Below are 18,073 nucleotides of genomic sequence, written 5' to 3'. Positions count from 1 at the left end.
CTACCCCCCACCATCCACCGCCCCCTACTCTCTGCCGCTGCACCTGGGCCTTGGTGTGAGGTTTCAGCAAGCAAAACTGATCTGGGGGAAGGGGCAGAGATTTTAGGTGAGAGGGCGTTTAGGGCTCGGGGGTGGCTTGCAGGAGAATGGGGGTGGCTTGCAGGAGAATGGGGCTGGCTGAGGCCATCCATGGTCACTGATTCTTGGCACCAGGGCTTTCAGACAAGACAGGACTGCCTGGGGTAATGCCAGAAAGGTGTCTGGAGGCCCCGTGGCTTCCCCCTGTTCCCCTCCCCGCCGGCTCCCACTGGGCAGACAGCAGCCACCCGTGTAAACACCTTGACGGTGCTCATCCATCATGCCCCCCGGGGGACTGGCTCTTTTCTCAGCAGCCTGGCCAGCGGGAGGTGGCCCTGGACACCTGCCCTAGTCACCTTATCCTCCAGAGGGAGCTACTACCTTTCCATAGCTCAATCCTATTATCCAGATCAGGCAATGCCACGTCTCCACCACTAGCAGTAGGGCCACGCAGGAGGCTGAAGTCCCAAAGGCTCAGGGGACCCAACAAGCCAGAGTCGCCTCAGGAATGCAAACCAGGAACCCCAGCCCCCCACCAGCCACAGAGCCCAACAGACACTAGCTCTGAGGCAGCTGTCTCCTCCCCGGGGTTCCAGCAGCCCCTTTACCCCAAACAGCTCCATTCTGTCAATTTCCCGCTTTCAGTGCCTGGCTGGTAGCTGTCAGCAGAAATGAGTTAATCTGGATTTGCTCGTGTTGGCCGAGTTGCCTGGCTAGGATGTGGTGAGCTCCGATGGGAGAACAAGAGGCACAGTGCCACAGCCAGCAGCCAAGCACAGGGGCCTCCCCGCGAGAGCCTGGAGCCCCGACACACCGTCTCTCTCACACCACACACAGGCCTCCCCCCCGAGAGCCCCCACTGCCCACATTCCCATTGCCAGCACCGCGGACATGCCTGACTTCTCTGCTCATCCCCTTTGTTTTTACTTGGGACCATGATTATCTTTTTATTTTGGAAAATTACTTTATTATAGATATATAGATATATAGATATGTATGTATGTATATATATATAAAAAGGTTCCATTTCATTTGTAAAATCTCATTTTTCTTTTTGTTTTTTTTAACCCCCCTACAGAAAATGATGCCAAGGTTAAAGGAGAAAATAAGTTACACGACAGTTTCCAGAAAAGAGGTCTCACTCGCCGCTGCAGACGGACCACCGTTGGGGGCTGGAACGCACGGGCGTTTGCCACTTGTGCTTTGCAAGAAGAGAAGGTCACTGGACTGGTTATTTTAGGTTAAAACAGCCAAGAAAGGGACAGACGCCTTCGCCTCGGAAACACAGGAGTGGAAGGAGACAAGTCTTAGGTCACAAAAATGTCATACATCCCGCTTAGACTAGATTCAATTAATTTAATAAAATAGAATATACATCGAGATTCTGCACAAACGTATTGCTTTCTCCCAACAGCTCTTGGTGCTGGGAACCTCGGCGGTCCCTGGGGCCTCCCTGCCATGGCCAGGGCTGCTGCTTGGAACTCTCTAGAAGTTCTGCCTGCAGGGCCCCAGAGTCGCAGAGGCAGTGGAGGGGTTTGGGGGCACGGGAAGCGCCTCCTTGAGTCTCTGTGGAACTTGAGCAAGATAGCCCAGGAGGAGGAGCTAGGATTTGGCACCCAGTGGAGTGGTGAGAGGGAGATGGGTGGGTGGGGCTCATGGGTCCAGGGTTGCCGGCTCAGAGGACAGACCCGAGAGACTCAGCACATCTTTCTTCGGGGAGGGCAAGGCAGCCGAGCTCTCAGGAGGGCCCGAGGTTGAGGCGTCCTTGGCGTCACTGGGTGGAGCCCTCCTCCGCAGGCAGACCCCGGGGCTGGCTGTGAGGTGTGTGCCCTGGCTCTCGGGAGGGTCTATGGAGATGCTGGGTGGGCTGAGTTTTTTCTTGGGCCGGCTCCCAGGACCCCCGAGCGGCTGCTGGCCAGGGAGGCCCGAGGTGATGGGGCCCAGGTGGGCCTGGGAGCCACCCCCGCTGTCCAGGCAGCTGACGGCGATGGAGTGTCTCCTCTGCTCATCCAGCCAGGCCCCGGGCCGGCGCCGGCATCCCTGGGCTTCCACGCTGTAGCACTTCTTGAGGTCACGCGGGGAGGATGGTACCTCCTGGCTGCCCAGGGGCGGGAGGTCCCCCGAAAGCCAGCTCAACTCAGTGTCCAGCTCGAAGCTGCTTCTGCTCTCTGGAGGGCCCTTGCTCTGGCTGGGCTCCTGGCCAGGGCAAAGGACTGGCAGGGCCTTGTGCTTCGAGATCTTGCTGTGGCTGCACACGTGCTGCTGGGCCTGGCTGCTGGGGCGGCCCCAGAGGGAGGAGGAGCGGACCAGGGGCGGGGAGGGCCCGTGCACCTCCGACAGCAGATCTTCCCGGCTGCCAAGGCCCTGAACGTCCAAGGAATCCGTCCTTATTGCTGCCTGTGTGGAGTTGGGGAGGGCTGAGCTTGGGGCTCTTTTTTCTAATCTGGCTGTCCAGCCTCACCTCCCCCATTCCCTCCGCCCCACCAGCAGCTGCTCTTCTTGGGAGAGAACCCTGCAGTAATTTGGGGCAGTTTGACCTCCGCAGTTCACCGTGTCCTGGCCTTCCCTAAGGTGCCGGAGCATGCTCTGTGACCCCTGCTCCTCCTGGGCCAGCTCTGCTGCCTGGCTGGCTGACTCCTTCTGGGCTCATAGCCTCTGCGCGGGTTGCCCATGGTAGTGGAGAGCCTGGCCTCACCTGTAAACACCGGATGGTCTCCACCCTGAGTCACACTGACTTCTTTCCTCCTCTGCTCCCTACACATGCGCATCCTGCAGCTGTGAACTGTTCTGCAATGAGCTGCTGGCAGGTGTGTCCCTGCCACCAGAGCTGGAGCGCGCGGAGGGCAGGGGCTGCCTGTCCCCACAGCTGGGCCCAAGAGGCCTCTCAGCGAAGGTCTGCAGAACAGGTGCGGAATGCCTTCTCCCCCTGGCCTTGGGTGTGGGCGGGCCTGGCTGGTCTCCACACTCCCATGGGGCACAGATCAGTTCTTCATTGCCCATGGAACCTAGAACTTAGCCTGGCCCATTCCTGGCACACAATGTGTTTACCAAACCCCGAAAGTGTAGCCCCCCCCAGTGCCTGCTACTATTTGGCTTAGAAATCCGACCCCCGCCACACCTCCCCCCACCCCAACCTGCTCACCTGGCGCCTGAGGGGCCGTTGAGCCAAAGGGGAGCGGCCTGGAGGGGGTAGTTTGGGGATGGTGCCCCAGGTAGGGGCGCTGCGGGGCTGGAGCAGGTGGGGTGCATCTTTGGGAAGCTGCAGGATGTAGCTGGTGTCTGCTGGCTGGGAGTGGAAGGACAAGACAGAGCCTGTGGGAGAGGGGTGGGGGAGGGGTCAGGAGAGATCAGAGCCCTCCTTCACCACCCCCTCTTCTGGGGGCTCCCTGGAGGTCAGAGAGACCCCTCCTGTTGCCTCAGTCTCCCCCAGGTTAGGAGTGGGCATCTCCCTGTGTCAGCCAAGCCAGCCTTGGTACCTGACTGGGCCTTGGGGAGCCCCCAGCCGCTGGCTCCCTGGGACCCCTCAGTGGTGCTCCCGTCCCGGCACATGTAGCTGTCATTGGGCAGGGAGTGTGTCCGGCTGACCGCAGACTTGCGCACAGTCAGCAGGTCTGGTCCCAGGGTGCCGGGCACCTCCTGGAGGTGAGGATCCATCTGCAGGAGGAACAGGTGGGAAGGGGGAGGAAGAAGAAGCATCTGGGCTTGTCACTGAGGCTGAGGCGGACCACAGACACCAAACACCCCCAACCTCCACTTCCCTTCCCTCCCTCCCAGGACAAAGTGATGAAGGGAGGAGAGTATAAGGGGCAGACACATGGGCGGGGAGCTCCCCCCAGGAGCCACTGAAGGGAGAGCAGCCCGCCCCCAGCCCTACAGGTGCCTCCACAGCTGAGTCCAAAGGGAATGGGCCTAGGGCTATGACCCAGAGCAGCAAAGGAGTGGGGATAAAAGGTAGCAACTACCCCCCACCCCAAGCTAGGGCTGCAGGGGGGACTGGGTAGGGAGGGCCTTCTCAGTGAGTACGGGCCTGTGGGTTAGAGTGCACATGGACACCCATTTCTGGTGGGGGTGGCCTCAGGGCTCAGGGTGGGCCTGGGCTGGGTTCCCGTGGGCTTAAGGATCGATGGACACTGGCATGGGGTGTTGCAGCTCTATCCCCTCCCTCCCACACTGAACACCCTAATGACTCTGGGGTGGAAGCTGGGGTGCCAGGTCTGAGCAAGGATTCAGCCCCCATCTCCACAGACACACCGCAGGTGAGAGGTGGGGGAGTTTTCTTCACACGTGTTTTATGGAAAGGAGGGAATCGGCCTCACAGCCTGGCTGGGGAGCCCAGGTTTGCCCCCCAAGAGTTTGTGACCCTCCTCCTCCAAACTGTTCCTTCCCAGGGAAGCTGGAGGGGTCTCAGCAGGCCTGAGGGGCAGTCCTTGGCCTCCCCTCTCAGCCTCAGCTCCACTTCTCTGCCATTCACTCTACCCTGGTCTCCTGGGAGTCAACCCTGGGCCCTGCTCTGTCAACAGGTGCAAGAGGGCTGCCCACAGGCACAGGGTGTGGGGAAGGGGCTGGGAAAGGGCAGAGAAGTTGTCCAAACACCAGGAAGCACCCCCACACCCATGGGATTCAGCATCAAGGACACAGGACATGGGGACAGTGACAGAGGAGACAGCAGCAGCCCCCAGGGTGGGGAAGGGCACAGTGGGGATGTAACTCTCACCCACTGCCTGTGGTGGACGTCTGGTGTGGGGGCAGAGAGGGGAGGAAGGGATGAGGAAGGGAGAAGGGCTGGCTTGCTTAAGGCTCCAAAGACACACTGGCACTGAGGCCACCTCTGTTTGGGGTTGTGTCACTCCAGGGTGTCTGGATTAACCCGTTCACAGCTGTTGCCCTTACAACCCTCCCAGCAAGGCCTCCAGATTTCTTTATCCCCAGTAGGGGACCTGAAAGAGCAAGAGCCAGCAAAGCCTGGGTGCACCCCTTGCTCTGGGAATGCGGGGGATGGAGGGTGGGCTTCACTCTTGAGCCTGTCTGGAGCCCTGCAGCCAGCCCAGCCCCCTGGGGATGGCCAAGGGCAGGTGGGGGGCACGTGTATGTACGTTGTGATCCGGGGCACTAAGTAAGAGTGTGTGAGGGTCATCAGGCAAAGAGTCATCCGTCAGAGCTAGAGAGCAGGACGGGTCAGACACAATCTCTGACGTCAGAGACAGAGCCTCCATCTCCGCTAGAGGGATCTAGACGGGGGGAGAGAGGAGCAGGCGTGAGAAACCAGGCCAGCGCGCCAGCGGGCACGCGCTCGCTCTCGCGGCCCGGGGCCCCCTTTCCGCCAGGCGGGCAAGGAGATGGGGGAGCGGCGTCCCTTCTCGCTCCCGCCCCTTCCCCAGCTCCACCGGCAGGGCCTCCCCTCCTCCCCCACGCCAGCCCCCAGCTCAGATCAGAGACGCTGCGGCAGGCACCAGAGAGCAAGAGCAAACGGGGACAAAGCGAGGGACACAAGGACGCATTGTACAGACGCCCGGCGGCCCCTCCCACCCCACCCCCACCCTGGCAGGAGCAGGGAGAAGGGAGGGCTTGCGACTTTCTTAGAGATGACACCTAAAAACAAAACCATCAAGGCCTCCTCTCAGCACACATAGGACGGCATGGGGGACGCTGGGGACTCTGCCGCTCATCTGACGGCTCCTCGCTGCCTATGCTCTCCGCTCCCCACAGCCAGGCGGTACTCGGCCTGCCCCAAGGCCTGGCTGCTGCCCCCAGGGCCCGCCCCTGCCCCCAGGGCCCGCCCCTGCCTGCGGCAGCCCTCCAGCGATCCGCCTTGGGCTGGGAGGGGGACACTTCTCTAGCTGGCCTGAGTGGGCGCTCTCGGCTGGGCCGCCGCACCATCTAGCCGGTTCACCTGGCATCTGCAGGCAAGGGGGCTGCATATTCACCTCCTCTCTCCCACACCACCCCATAACCCGTGATCTCACTTCCAGGATGAAGGGCCTGACTTGCTTTGCCTCTGACCCTTCTAGGTCGTTGCCAAGTCTGAGCATGAACCCAAGGAGAGATACAACCCCCTCCCACGGAGGGTTGCTAGGATCAGACTATGGGTTCCCTAGGATCCTGCGTTCCCCCTACAGAACCTGCTGGAGGACTAAGTGTCTGGGCACAACTAACACCTGTCTGCTTGTTTCCACGTTGACCTGGGGGACAGGATGGGTCGGGCAGAGGGAGCTGGATGAGCAGACAGCCCAGGGTTAAAAGGGAACAGGGAGAAGACATGCAGGGTGGGCACTGTGGGAAGGGGCCAGATCCTATTTCACACCATGCTCCCAGAATCCGCGCCCAGCTGCAGCTGTGTGCCCTGATAGCCCTCATCATGCCCAGTGGGCTCCGTGGTTGTAAAAGCCACCCAACAAAAGGTGGAGGGGGGACATGAGAGCCACTGCCCAAGGGAGAAGCAGCAGGCATGCCCCTGCACCATCCCGAAGGCCTCTGCCCCGGTTATGCCCCCTGCCAGACGCAGTGCTCAGCTGAGGCTCTTTGTTTACACATTCAGGGAGTGGGGAGGAGGGGGCAGGCAGGCAACACTCCCAGCTTGCCCCGAAGCACAGCACAGCACAAGGCACAGCCTGGTGGTCAGGGCAGTGGCACAGCACAAGGGGCACAGTAACCTGTGGCTCGGAGCCGCCCGGGCTGGGGGCGGAAGGAAAGGCAGAGGGCTGGCCGCCGGGGCCTACCAGCTCCTCCATCAGCTTCAGCTCCCCCTCCAGGGAGCCCTGGATCAGCAGGGACATGGTGTCGAACAGCTGTCTGTCCTGCGAGGACCAGCCCGGAAGTGGAGAGGCAAGGGTGTAGGGGTCAAGGGGCAGTGATGAGGAGTGTGGTGGCAGGAGGTTAACACAGACACATGGGGAAGATGGTAGGGATAGCATCATGACACACAGGCACAGGTGCACACACACGCACAGATACACACAGCAGAGAGGAAGGGAGGGAGGGAGGGAGAAGAGTGGGGAAGAGAGGAAAGGTGGGAGGTACAAGGTACATAGGCCACCTCCCCACCCGGGGAGGGAGAAGGGAGGAACCAGTCAGGTTAAGGGCAGGTAGGAAAGAAACAGGGAGGAAACCAAAAACTTAGCCTTGAACTTAGGAGCCTAGACCCGGCTGGAGGAGCAGGAGCCAAATGTGCCAGCCAGCTAGCACACTGAGGTTGCCCTGTGCAGAGGATGGGCAGCTGCCTCTAGGGAAGGGCAGGTGTCTACTGGCCACGTGGGGTCCAGATGGGAGGGGCAGAAGGATCGGAGGAGCCCTGGGGTGGGCTGTGCTGCATGCTAGCCACCCTCCTCACCCTCTGCTTGCCCCAGGATCTCCTCCTCGATGTGGGGATGCTGTTGGCTTACCGTGGGGTGCTCCAGGGAGATGCGGGAGGCTGCTCTTGGGTGGGCTTCTGGCTGGGGAACTCCAGGCTTGGGGCCATCAGGGCTGTCGGGACCCTCGGCCCCAGGCCAGAGGAAGGGGCTGCCCAGCGGCGAGTGGGGCTGCGGGCTGAGTGTCTTCAGCTCCAGCTCCAGCTCAGCCTCCAGCTCAGCCTCCTCCTTGGCCTCCTTGTTGCTCTCCTCCAGGTGCTTCATCAGCACTGCGATCACCACGTTGACCAGCACGAACTGTGCCGTGAGCACAAAGGACACGAAGTAGATGGGGGAGATGACTGTGTTGTAGCAGGTGGACTCCTGGTCACAGTCCCGGAGTGTGTCCTGGGGAAGGCAGGCCAGAGTGGTAAGGCCGGGAGGACAACTGGGGAGAGGGAGGAGGAAGCTGTCGTGCAAAATCGGGTCACTGTTGTCAAGGAGGGGAGGCAGGGGTTTGGGGTTGGGGGCAGAGGAGGTGTGAGTCAGAGCCTGTCCCAGTGAGAGGGAGTTCCACAGTGTTCTGGCTTGGGTGGGGCAGGGGGAGAGAAGCTTGCATGCTTTTGTTCATGTCCAATTCATCTTTGCAATCTTGGCTGTAGTACAGGGATGGGCCCTGGGATGAAGGAGCTGTTCACCTTCATGATCCCGTTCCAGTTGTCCCCGGTAGAGACCCGGAAGAGGGTCAAGAAGGCCATGCCAAAGTTCCGGAAGGTGGCATGGCGGCCCAGGCCCTCACAGGGGTGTGTCTCGTCACACTCTGCAGGGAGAGAGGCCCATGTCAGCCCTGGGAGCCCTCCGTCTCCAACGCTCCAACACCCTCCCCATCCCATCCCCCACTCACCCAGGTCTCCAAAGAGCTCCACGCCCAGAGCTGCAAAGATGAAAAACAACAACATGAAGAGAAGTCCCAGGTTCCCCACCTGGAAAAGAGGAAAAGAAGTGGAGAAGGTGCTGCCTCACAGCCCCGGTCAGCTCCTGCCCCCTCCCCAAGAGGAGCCCTGGCCCACCGCCACCTCCTGGCTACCTGGGGCAGGGCCTGCATCACTGTGTCCAGCAACGCTCGCATGCCCACAGCCATCTTCAGCAGCTTGAGCACTGTAGAATGACACAAGGTCAGGAGCTGGCCCCTTGGAGACTGCAGCCACAGCCGCTGCAGCAGCTGGAGCTGGGCCAAAGCAGGGGTCAGCTTCTGGATCAACCAGGCTGCATGCCCCTCTCAGCCAGGTCCCCGCCCTTCTGCTTCGGTGGGGAGGCTTGGAGAGAGCCCCCTGGGAAGCCACAGCCACCCAGACCCTGCCTGGCTGCCTTCAGAGCCTGTTGTCCCTGGAAAACTGAGCTCCTGAGCCAGCAGCCAGGCACCCACCTCGGGCAATGCGCAGCACCCTCATGATGCGAATGATGGTGGGGTTGATGGGCAGTGAGGCATTGACCTCTATCTCCTCCAGCGTGATGCCCATGATGGAAAGCAGCACAATGGCCAGGTCTAGCTGGTTCCACCTGGAAAGCCCAGGACACAATTCCCTGAGCTGGGGAAGGAGAACTGATGGGGCAGGGGCCATTGAGTTTGGAAGAGCAGGGCTAGAAAGGTTCCCAGAGATTAGCTGACCCAGACTCCCCATCCTGCAGGGAGTGGCGGGTACTAGGCAGAGGTCATGTGACCAAACTGTGGCACAGGACCTGAGCTTGGGGGCCTCAGCTGTTCATCTTCATTGCTTTGCTCTTTTATCTAGTCGGCTATGTGCCAAGCACCATCTGAAGGACTTGATGAACAGGAATGCACTATCTCACAGTGCTATTGTGGGCACCATTGTTATCTTCCATTTTTACAGAAGAGAAAACCAAGGCACAGAGAAGTGAAGGAACGTACCCAGGGTCACCAGCCACTAAGTGGTGGGGTTGTATTTTAATCCAGTCTAGGCTGCCTGGTCCAGCTCTCGGCTCTTAAAAAGCCCCAGGCTAGGCCACAGGGACTTGGAGCTGCCAATGACCTCCAGGCCCTGCTTGTCAAATCTCTTTCACTTCTCCTGTTCCTTCCAGCTCCACCCCCAGAACCTCCTCCTCCCGAATTACCTGTCCTGGAAGAAGCGCCGGAAGCCAAAGGCCACAAGTTTGAAGACAGACTCTAAGACGAAGATGACGGTGAAGATATAGTTGCAGATCTTTAGAGCCTCGTCCAGGATCTGGCAGGGATGGGACGAGACAGGGTCTGAGGGTACCCGACCAACCCCATCCCTCCATTCCAACTCCCAAACCTGGGAGTCACCGTGGCTCTAAGGGAACCCATGTTCCTTGCTCCCACCCCACCTGGCTGGCCACCGGCCATCACCCCAGAATACAGCAGGAACCCCCTTTGGATGGATGAGCTCAGCTTTGTGCTAAAAAAAAAAAATCCCTGAGCGCCGGTGATGGCAGCACAGGAGAACATGAGCCAGGACCAGGAGGGGCCTCAGGTGTTATAACTTCAGCCCCCATTGACTAGCTAGGGGAGGGGGCATCAGAGGTGGCACACTCACAGGGGAGTATCAGAACTGGGCATTCATTAGAACCTAAATTCAGAGCCGATGCTGTGGCATAGTGGATTCAAGCTCCCTCTTGCAATGCCAGCATCCCATATGAGCCCCAGTTTGAGTATCAGCTGCTTTATTTCCAATCCAGCTCTCTGTTAATAGCCTGGGAAAAGCAGTGGAAGACGGCCCAAGTGCTTGGGCCTTAGCATCCAAGTGGGAGACCCAGATGAAGCTCCTGGCTTGGTCTGGCCCAGCCCCAGAACTGAACCATCTGGGAGTGGACCAGCACATGAAAAGATTTCTCCCTCTTTTTCTCTTTGAAATTCTGCCTTGCAAACATATAAAATAAAACTCTCTTTGATGATCCATTTTATGTATTGCTTGAAAGGCTAGGTTATACACAGAGAGAAATCTTCCATCTGCTGGTTCAATCTCTGGATGGTCACAACAGCTGAGCCTGGGCCAGGTTCAAGCCTGGGGCCAGGAGCTTATTTGTCTCCCATGTGGGTTCAGGAGCCCAAGACTTGAGTCATCTACCACTGCTTTCCCAGGTGATTAGCTGGGAGCTGAACTGGACCCTGCACCCACAAGGGAGACCTGGAAGAAGCTCCTGGCTCCTGGCTTCGGATTGGCTCAGGTCTGGCCATTGTGGCCACTTGGGTAGTGAATCAGTGGACAAAAGATCTCTCTCACTCTGCAAATCCACCTTTCCAATAAAAATTAAATAAGTCTTAAAAAAAAAAAACCCTACAATCCAGAGAAGTACACAGATCTGCCTGCCTTCCCTACCAAAGGCCTGGAGCCCAGCAGGTAGTAGATGTTCCCCGGGCAAAGAAACCAGGTCCTCCACTTCTTAGCTGTCCTTGACCAAATCAACTAACCTTTGAATCCCAGTACCCTCATCAATGACCACTTCCCAAGGTCACCACGAGGGGCACAAGAGGAACCCAGGAAGTATACCCTGCACTCATATGGCATGGAGGTGCCCTGACCCATGTTGTTCAAGCCTTGCCTGGGGCAGGAGGGCCATACTGGCTGGAGCAGCTATTGGCTACCCACTCACGCTCACCTGGGGCTGCTGATAGTGCTCCATGGCCATGGTGACCACGTTGAGCCCGATGACACCCGTGATGAAGAGATCCAGGTAGTGGCTGGTGCACAAGTGGTGGACAAGCAGCCGGAAACGGGAGTAGTCGGAGTAGTAGGGTTTGCACTGGGCTTCTGGCGGAGCAGGGAGAGAGCGGAGCAAGCCTCAGGGTCTTGCCCGGCCCCACATCCCTCCACCCAATGTCACCCCACCCTCCCAGCCACCAGCCTCCTACATCAGAGCAGAAACATTCCAGGGTCATCAGCACCCCCTCCCTGACACTGCCCTTCACGGAGGAGGGCAGCATGGATTGCCTCCAGGCATTTGCTCTACTGGCTATGCGTGGCCCCCTCCAGGCATCTGCTCAACTCAACCCCTGCAGTTGGGGGCAGGCCATGCAGAGCTCCCCTCCTTCATTAGACACCAGGTGAGCCCGCCACCCCCTCCTTTACGAAGGCAGTCTCCAAAAATCCACCAGCCCCTTGGAGCGCTGTTCTGCAGCACAGCCAGATCAATAAGATGAAAAACCACCAGGCTTATGGGGCTCAGAGGAAGCTCTGGCTCCTTCACTGAGCTCGGCCCCTCAAGGAAAGCAGCAGAGATGGTCCAGAGCTGGGATTTGGAGATCAAACCGCAAATTGGAAATTGGACATCTTCTTGGCTGGTGGCGTTGACCCACCCACAGGGCCTGGGGCACTGGTGGCCAGGCAGGGCCTGGGCCTCCTGCACCCTCGTGCTGGGGAGGGCAGAGGGGAGATCACAGGGTTCTGCTCCATCCCAGGCTCTAGCTGAGAGGGCCCCTGGCTGCTGGGCTCACCTGGTTTCTAATGAGGCTGTGCCCAGCCTGCTCCAGGGAGTTTGGGCAGTGGGAGAGTGCAGGCTGGGCTGGAAGTACTGTCTGAGATCTGTCAGAGGCGTCATATTTCTCTTGCAATTAGCAAACCTCTTAGTTACAAAAATCATGGAGCCAAGAGGCTAGCTTTTCAGCAGGCTGCGAGATTGAGGGAGGGTTCTTCCACCAGGTGCAAGGAAGGGCCAGGCCCAGGTGGAGGACACTTGATCTGGAGGGCAGTGACACATTGCTCTCCCAGGCACAGACAGAAATGACTCCCCACGGGGAGGCCTGGGGCAGCCTCAGGTCCCAGACAGCCCTTCCTGTCTTGGGAGGCCTCAGTAGAAGCCAGCCAGCAGGGCTGCAGCCTCTGAGGCCTGTGCCAGGGGTCAGCTGGCCCAGGGGAGGCAAGAAGCTTTGGGCCCAGGTTAGCTCAGATACGACTGCCCCTTCCCATGCAGCAAACTATTTGACAGAGAGGTAAACAGAGGCAGGGAGCAGCCTGGGGTGGGTGTCCCCACCGAAGGCTGAAGGAAGGAGTGCCCATGGGCTGCATGGTCAGCTGGTGGCTGTGGGGAGGTGCTGTCATGCTCAGGGACCACCCGGCCACTCTCCAGCATCGACCCTGAAGTGTGGATAACCCAGGGGTACAGACCCCAGCATCAGCAGGTGCTCCTTAGCAGTGGCACAAGGCCAAGTTTCTATTGTCAGACATGAGCTGGCCAATGTGGCTATTTGCCCAGGCAGTCCTTCTGACCCCCAGGGGTATGAGGGTATAGAGGCCAGGGGTGAGGCACAAGGGACATGAAGCCCCTGGTCATCCACACCGCGATTGTGGAGGGTTGGCCGGGCTGGCCGGGCCTCTTCCTTCCTTCCTTCAATACCACAGAACCAGAGGGCGCTAGTCGCCCTGCGTTGCCTTAGCAGCTGGAACTCTTTCTCCGCATTAATCTCCATAAATTCCGAGAGCACCATTATGCTAAAATATGAATGGAGAATTAACTAAAATGTTTGAATACAATTAGGTTAGGAAAAGCCGCTCCTTATTAGCCCCATTATTAGCTGAGACAAAGGAGAGGAGAGGCTGGAGGGCAGTGCTTCCCCCTCTCCTGGCAGCCCAGCCTGCCTGGGTTGGTAGCCCCAGGACCAAAGGAGCTGGAGTCGCTGCTACCACCAATGCAGCCTCCTGGCCCTGCCCTGGGAGTCTCAGGGCTGGGTAGGGTCAGTGTGGTGGAGGGGGGTCAGCCAGGACCCCTCCTGGAGCAGCCAGAGGGAGGGAGGAGCAGGATGACTGAGGCAGGTCCTCATCCCTGTCTCCCACCCCAGCCCAGACAGAAGCCCCCCCATTAGAGACAGGGCCCCAGGCCAATGCCATCAGCATCTGGTGCAAAGAGCTGCCTTAGGTGGAGAAAATACCACCATGAGATGGTGGGGAGAAGGGTCCTGGGATGCAGGAGAGGTGCAGGAAGGGGCTGCAAGGCCGTGAGTGTGAGCAGTAGGTGCAGAGAGATCGTTAGTAGAGGTCCCCGTGAGGCAAGGTGAATGGCAGGGTGTAGGCAGAAGGGCAGGGTTGCTCCCAGGACTCCAGCTGCTATGTCCAAGCCTGATCACTGGGTCCCCACTGGCAGAAGAGAGGGTGAGGTGCAGGTGGATGTCACAGGAGGCCAAAGAGCCTGGAGCTGAGATTGGAGGCCAAGTGGACACAGGAGGTGGCCTAATCGTCCAAAAGCCCCGGGCCCTCCCTCCACCTGGGATGCTGGACTGGATGCAGGGGTGTGGGCAGACCCATCCCTCTACTTCTCAGACATCTCTCCGACCTGCCACTGCAGCAGCACCTGGGAAACGTGGCTGCTCAGGAATGTTGGGGCTGGGGCCCAGGCACATATGCTTCTGCTCACCAGGTGATTCTTCCATGCCCAGAAATCTGAGAGCCCCAGGGAAGATGCACAGTGGAAGACTAGCACAGGTACACCTGCTCAGGGTCCGTGGGTCTGCATTAGCAGCCAGGGAGCCAACAGGTACAAGGCAGAAGGCTCCCCTGGGGGAAGTAGGGGAGGGGGGGCCAGGACATTTGGTTTCATATCTTGGGGGTCCATAAGGAGTCTGTCTATATTGAGTCTGTGTTTTATTGTGTGCACACCTCACTCTCAGACCAAGTGCACGCATCAGGGAAACGTGGAAGCCGCTTCCTTCTGTTCCTTCCCATCACTAATACTTCCAGGGTCTGCCAGGCAGGCCTACCAACAACATGAGAATCCCAGCACCCCAGGCACACGCCAGCCTGAGATCCCTGAAGCCCAGAGAGACATTCTCTCAGCTCCACGGGGATGGGATAGATTGATCCACCACAGCCCACCCCCGGCACAACTACCAAAGGGAGGCTTAGGGGTCTCTCCTGGGGATGTCCCTGAGCCCCCACAGACAGGGCAGCACCTCTCTGGGCCTGGCTGTGGGGAAGAGATGACAGTGAGGTTGGTGGTTCCAGACTGAAGTTGCTAGCCCTTGGCAGCTGGGGAGGCAGCCCACAGTATCCCTTTGTTCTTCCTGATATTACCGGAAGCTCAAAAGAGAGCATCCATTTGCCTGGGTGAAGCCCCCCACAGACTCATCTGATGGCAGAATGGTCTTTTCTTTGCCATCCTTCAGAGCGTGACCCTCTGCAGCTTAGAAGCTCTGATGAGCAATTAACCAGGCCTTTGATTGGTAGGAGCAGTGAGACAAAGTCATTACTGAGATGCTTTTAACTTTTTGAAACGTGAGGTCTTCAGGAAGAGATTATAGAAGGAGTGCCTGAGGTTGCCCAGCTTGGGAACCACCAAATGGAGACCCCAGAAGGGATAACGGGGCCAGGGAGCCCCACCACAGGTTCTCTGGCTTCCACACTTTTATGTGGGGGCCAGAGGGAAGGGTGGGGGGAGAAGGGGGTCAAGGAACCTCCCCAGAGACAGAGCTCTTGGAAATGAGGCCCCAATTCACTCCCAAACCTGTGGCTTTTCTGGGAGAAGCCGGCGGCTAACTCAGGCCTTTGATTGCCAATTCCTGCTGTTTGTAGCCATGACGTGGTCACTATTAATGAGTCTGTTCAATTATTCATCACTACATTTTTCCAACAACTCCTTACCCCCTCCACTGCTCTCATCCTGCTCCCCTGCATCAAAGTCTTCCCTTCAGACAAAAGGGGACGGGAGAGATTTGCGGCTCTAATAATCCAGCGGTGAGGTGCCGGGGGCGGGGAGGAGGCTGTGGGTGGAAAAAGGGTGGCAGGAGCCTGGGAGCTGGGGCCCTGTCGGACATAGTGGGGTCTCATCTCCCGGCTAGTTCAGCACAGGCCCACAGAATGGGCACAGAGCCTGGTGCTTCAGCCCTGCCCCTTTGAGGGACCCCAAAGACCTTCACCCCAAGAGGAGGACAGAATGAGTGAGCCATGGAGAGGGAGCAAAGTGCATGTCCCCGCACGCATGAACCCGACCCCAGACGCAGTACCTGACGCAGCACTGGCTGAGCTGCCGGAAGCAATTACATCGTCCAGCATTAGATCTAAAAGAACGAAACACGACATGGGTCACTGGCCGGACCACGCGCGCTTGGCAGGACCCCTCAGCAGCTCGCTTCCCCCTCGGCTTTGACCCTCTCCTGCCTGTGAAAGGGGTGGGAGGGGGCACAGAACTTTTGAGAGGACAAGTAATTTAGCCAGCTTGCTGGGGGAGGCTTCAGGAGGGGCAGGCAGCCTGTCCGTCATGAGAACAGATGTCCACTCCTACTTCCACCGCGGTGGCCTCAGCTGCACCTGACACATCTACAGACCCCAGACTGTTAGTCTTGCGTGGCATCATCTGGTGAGCACGGTGCTACTGAGACCCAGGGAGCCCCCTCGGAAGGGGGCGGCTCCCCCACCTGCAGGGGGCTGAACTGGCAGGCTCTAAAGGCAGACATGCTACTGGGGGCAAGAAGGTGAGGAAGGGAAGGGGGTGGGAGTACCTTCTCTCTGTCCCACCCTGCCCTAGCCCTCAGCCTCCTTGCAGTGGCAAAGCAAAGCCCACAAGTGTATCCTGTCTAATGGATTTCATCTGCGGATGCCCCTCACTGAGGCTGCGCACTACAGGAGGGGGCGGGCACAGGGGATTGTGCACCTGCTAGGCTTCTGACATTCACAGGGAAGCTGGAGTCAGACCTCCACCCCAGAGGCCTCAGGGGCTTGGGGATGGATGTGGGGTGCAGAAAACCATACAGCCTGTGGCTGCCTAAAAACCTGTGACCCCTCCATGTCTCCATGAATCTGATTCCATCCCATCCCCATTTACCTTTGTGACTCCCCACAAACACCCTCTTCCTCCCAGGGTAGCAGGACAGAGGGGCTGGTACTCACATTTCCACACACCAAAAGGGGGCACTCAGAGAACAGCACGCATCTCATCGGCGGAAGGAAGCCGCTTGTGAGAGGGTGAAGAGAGCAAGGGAGACCCACAGACCAGAGTAGACACATACAGACACTCCATTGCACCGAGCAATCTACACACGCAGACTGGTGGAGAGATGAGGGGCGCAATGGGGAGAGAGAGGGGCGGGGAGATGGTGGAGCACCAGACAGGTAGGAGTCCTGAGAACAGCCAGCCAGGTGCAGATGCACCTGTAGACGCCATCAGCAGGGCTGCCTCGCACCCTCGCATCTCTCACCTCCCTCCCTGACTCTTGGCAGGGAGACTGGGCTACCCGTAGCAGGAGGGCACCCGGAGGGATGGGACTGCGGTCCTCATCCACTCATTCAGAGAGCTCCTGCAGTGTGCAGCGGAGGGGCTGGGGGGAATCAAAGGCCAGACAGTCATGAGTTTATGGAATTCCTGTGGCCTCAGACCTTCTCTGTGCTGGTTTTGCAAAAACAAAAACCCATCAAATCCTCAACAGTCAAGAAGCTGGGTAGTGGAGACCTGTGTCTCTCAGTTGTTACCCTCTTTGCAGGTGCTGCTAAGGCAGCTACAGACACTGGGCTAGCACAAGGTCAAGATGCCTGGTTGCCAACCCCAGGGTGGGCAGGACCAGCACCTGCAGCAATCCCTGGGTCACTGGATGCTGGCACAGGACAAGGTAGCACCAAGTACCATGTCACAAGGCTGTGCGGCAGCTCCCACCAGGCACCATCTGGGAAGTGTGGTGCTACAGAGACCCAGGGAGTTGGATTGCCTCATGCACACTCTAAAGGCAGACATGCTGTTGGGGGCGAGGAGGTGAGGAGTGGGGGGACAGTGGGAGCATCTTCTCCCTGCCCCCCACTCCTGCCTCAGTCCCTGGCCCCCTTGCAGTCACAAGGCCAAGGTCAAGCATGACCCAGAGAGATGTGGAAAGACTACCGACCAGCCATCTGCTTCTCCTTACTCCTTCTCTTTTTCTCCAGTCTTCGCAGGCGCTTCTCCTCCCGTCGTCGGGCCTCCTCTTCCTCCTGGTGCTGCCGGCACTTGTGGAAGTTCTCCACCACCACACCCACAAACATGTTCAGGACGAAGAAGGCCACGATGAGCAGGAACGAGATGAAGTAGAGCAGCATCCAGGGGTTGTGGTTCATGATGGGCTGGCAGGGAGCAGCAAGCACATGTGCAGGCATCAGCCCCGGGACCAACAGTCTCAGGGGCCGCCCCCAGCCTGGGTTCCCACAGCTCCAGGCACCTGCCAGGGGATGCCTGTGAGTGCTGTGGGCTTGGTGTTATGTAGCAGGGAGGGGTAGGGACTGTGGCAAAGTAGAAGGTAGACAGGTCCTATGCAAAGTTTGTGGAAAAATGGAGTTAGAAGATGTACTTATTTTGGTGCCAAAAATGAAAATTATTCAATTTTCATAACAATTTTTTTTTAAAAAAAGAGCTTTTATTCTTTATTTATTTGAAAGGCAGAGTTACAGAGAGAGAGGGCTTCTATCTGCTGGTTCATTGCCTCTGTGGTCACAATGGCCCAAATTGGGTCAGGCTGAAGCCAGGAACCAGGAGCCAGGTCTCCTACTTGGGCTCAGGGGCCCAAATACTTGGGCCATCTTCCACTGCTTTCCCAGATGCATTAACAGGCAGCAGGATCAGAAGTGGAGCAGCTGGGGCTTGACGTTAGCAGGTGACAAATTCACCTGTCAGGCCACAATGTTGGCCCCTTTCATGAATTTTTTGAGAATCATTTCTCTGCATGGATTTCTAACATTTTGGCA

At 58.4% G+C, this 18,073-nt stretch overlaps 1 protein-coding gene across 12 annotated transcripts in view; it reads right to left on the bottom strand.

The window, feature by feature from the left end:
- Positions 1-1,070: 1,070 nt before the first annotated feature.
- Positions 1,071-18,073, bottom strand: part of CACNA1G (calcium voltage-gated channel subunit alpha1 G) — a 60,978-nt gene continuing 43,975 nt past the window's right edge. For 5 of the 12 annotated variants that reach the window (XM_058675722.1, XM_058675724.1, XM_058675725.1 and 2 more), the window contains 14 exons: positions 17,263-17,455; positions 15,376-15,429; positions 11,043-11,194; positions 9,537-9,646; positions 8,830-8,963; positions 8,491-8,561; positions 8,308-8,386; positions 8,102-8,223; positions 7,458-7,811; positions 6,729-6,872; positions 5,172-5,306; positions 3,555-3,732; positions 3,221-3,390; positions 1,071-2,475 (listed from right to left, as the gene is read on the bottom strand). In XM_058675722.1, coding sequence (XP_058531705.1) covers positions 1,732-2,475; positions 3,221-3,390; positions 3,555-3,732; positions 5,172-5,306; positions 6,729-6,872; positions 7,458-7,811; positions 8,102-8,223; positions 8,308-8,386; positions 8,491-8,561; positions 8,830-8,963; positions 9,537-9,646; positions 11,043-11,194; positions 15,376-15,429; positions 17,263-17,455 — 2,640 coding nt within the window. In that variant the 3' untranslated portion in view covers positions 1,071-1,731. The remainder of the gene's footprint in view (positions 2,476-3,220; positions 3,391-3,554; positions 3,733-5,171; positions 5,307-6,728; positions 6,873-7,457; positions 7,812-8,101; positions 8,224-8,307; positions 8,387-8,490; positions 8,562-8,829; positions 8,964-9,536; positions 9,647-11,042; positions 11,195-15,375; positions 15,430-17,262; positions 17,456-18,073) is intronic. The other 7 variants (XM_058675729.1, XM_058675732.1, XM_058675730.1 and 4 more) reach the window with 3 other exon arrangements.

Source organism: Ochotona princeps, chromosome 17, assembly GCF_030435755.1.
Source record: "Ochotona princeps isolate mOchPri1 chromosome 17, mOchPri1.hap1, whole genome shotgun sequence".
NCBI lineage: Eukaryota > Metazoa > Chordata > Mammalia > Lagomorpha > Ochotonidae > Ochotona > Ochotona princeps.
The sequence above is the reverse complement of the archived record's forward strand: the minus strand, read 5'-3'. Positions and strand labels throughout refer to the sequence as shown.